This window comes from Haliaeetus leucocephalus, unplaced genomic scaffold, assembly GCF_000737465.1.
Source record: "Haliaeetus leucocephalus isolate CR32 unplaced genomic scaffold, Haliaeetus_leucocephalus-4.0 Scaffold92, whole genome shotgun sequence".
NCBI classification, from domain to species: Eukaryota; Metazoa; Chordata; class Aves; order Accipitriformes; family Accipitridae; genus Haliaeetus; species Haliaeetus leucocephalus.
Window position 1 is genome coordinate 474,008 of NW_010972528.1, and position 627 is coordinate 474,634.

At 79.1% G+C, this 627-nt stretch overlaps 2 protein-coding genes across 2 annotated transcripts in view; one reads left to right on the top strand and one right to left on the bottom strand.

Moving 5' to 3' along the window:
• Positions 1-102, bottom strand: part of PARD6A (par-6 family cell polarity regulator alpha) — an 8,308-nt gene extending 8,206 nt beyond the window's left edge. Inside the window, exon 1 of the mRNA XM_010585180.1 lies at positions 67-102. Within this exon, the coding sequence (XP_010583482.1) occupies positions 67-102 (36 nt within the window). The remainder of the gene's footprint in view (positions 1-66) is intronic.
• A 261-nt stretch (positions 103-363) lies between these two features.
• The window catches only part of HERPUD1 (homocysteine-inducible, endoplasmic reticulum stress-inducible, ubiquitin-like domain member 1), a 6,941-nt gene continuing 6,677 nt past the window's right edge, over positions 364-627 (top strand). Inside the window, exon 1 of the mRNA XM_010583217.1 lies at positions 364-495. Coding sequence (XP_010581519.1) covers positions 364-495 — 132 coding nt within the window. The remainder of the gene's footprint in view (positions 496-627) is intronic.

The following is a 627-nucleotide window of genomic DNA, read 5'->3' on the forward strand; positions in this document are numbered from 1 at the left end:
GCCCGGCGCGGGCGGGGACAGCGGGACCGGGCCCCGCCGCCCCCGCAATAGCCGCCCGCCCCTCACGGCCCCGGCCCGGTGGGGCGGGATCACGGTCGCCATGGTGACGCTGCTCTGAGCTCTGGAGCCCCCGCCCCTCACCCGGCACCGCCCAATCAGCCCCTCCGTCTCCCGCCACCGCCCTCCCCCGGCCCCCGCGGGCGGGGCTCCGTCCCATTGGCCCACGTGGAAGCCCCGTCCCCCCGCTCCCGCCGCGGCCAATCGGTTGCAGCCACCGCGACCCTGCGGCAGGGCGGGGCGCGGCGGGCGCCTATAAAGTGCTCTGCGGGGCGGGGTGCCGGCCGCCCCCCTTCTGGTCCCGCCATGGAGGAGTCGCTGGCGCTGCTCGTCCGGAGCCCCACACAGCGGCACCCCGATCTGCGCCTCCGCGCCGCCCCCGCCTGGACCGTGCGCCGCCTCAAGGCCGAGCTGCGCCGCCTCGTACCCGAGGCACCGGTGAGTGCGCGACCCCTCGGCCCGCTGCACCGGCCCCTTCTCGCCGCCGCTGGGGTGCTGGGGTGGGTTGTGTGTGTGTGCGCGCTGAGTCCCCGCGGGGCGGCGGGAGCTGCCGTGGGGCTCCCGGGGCCG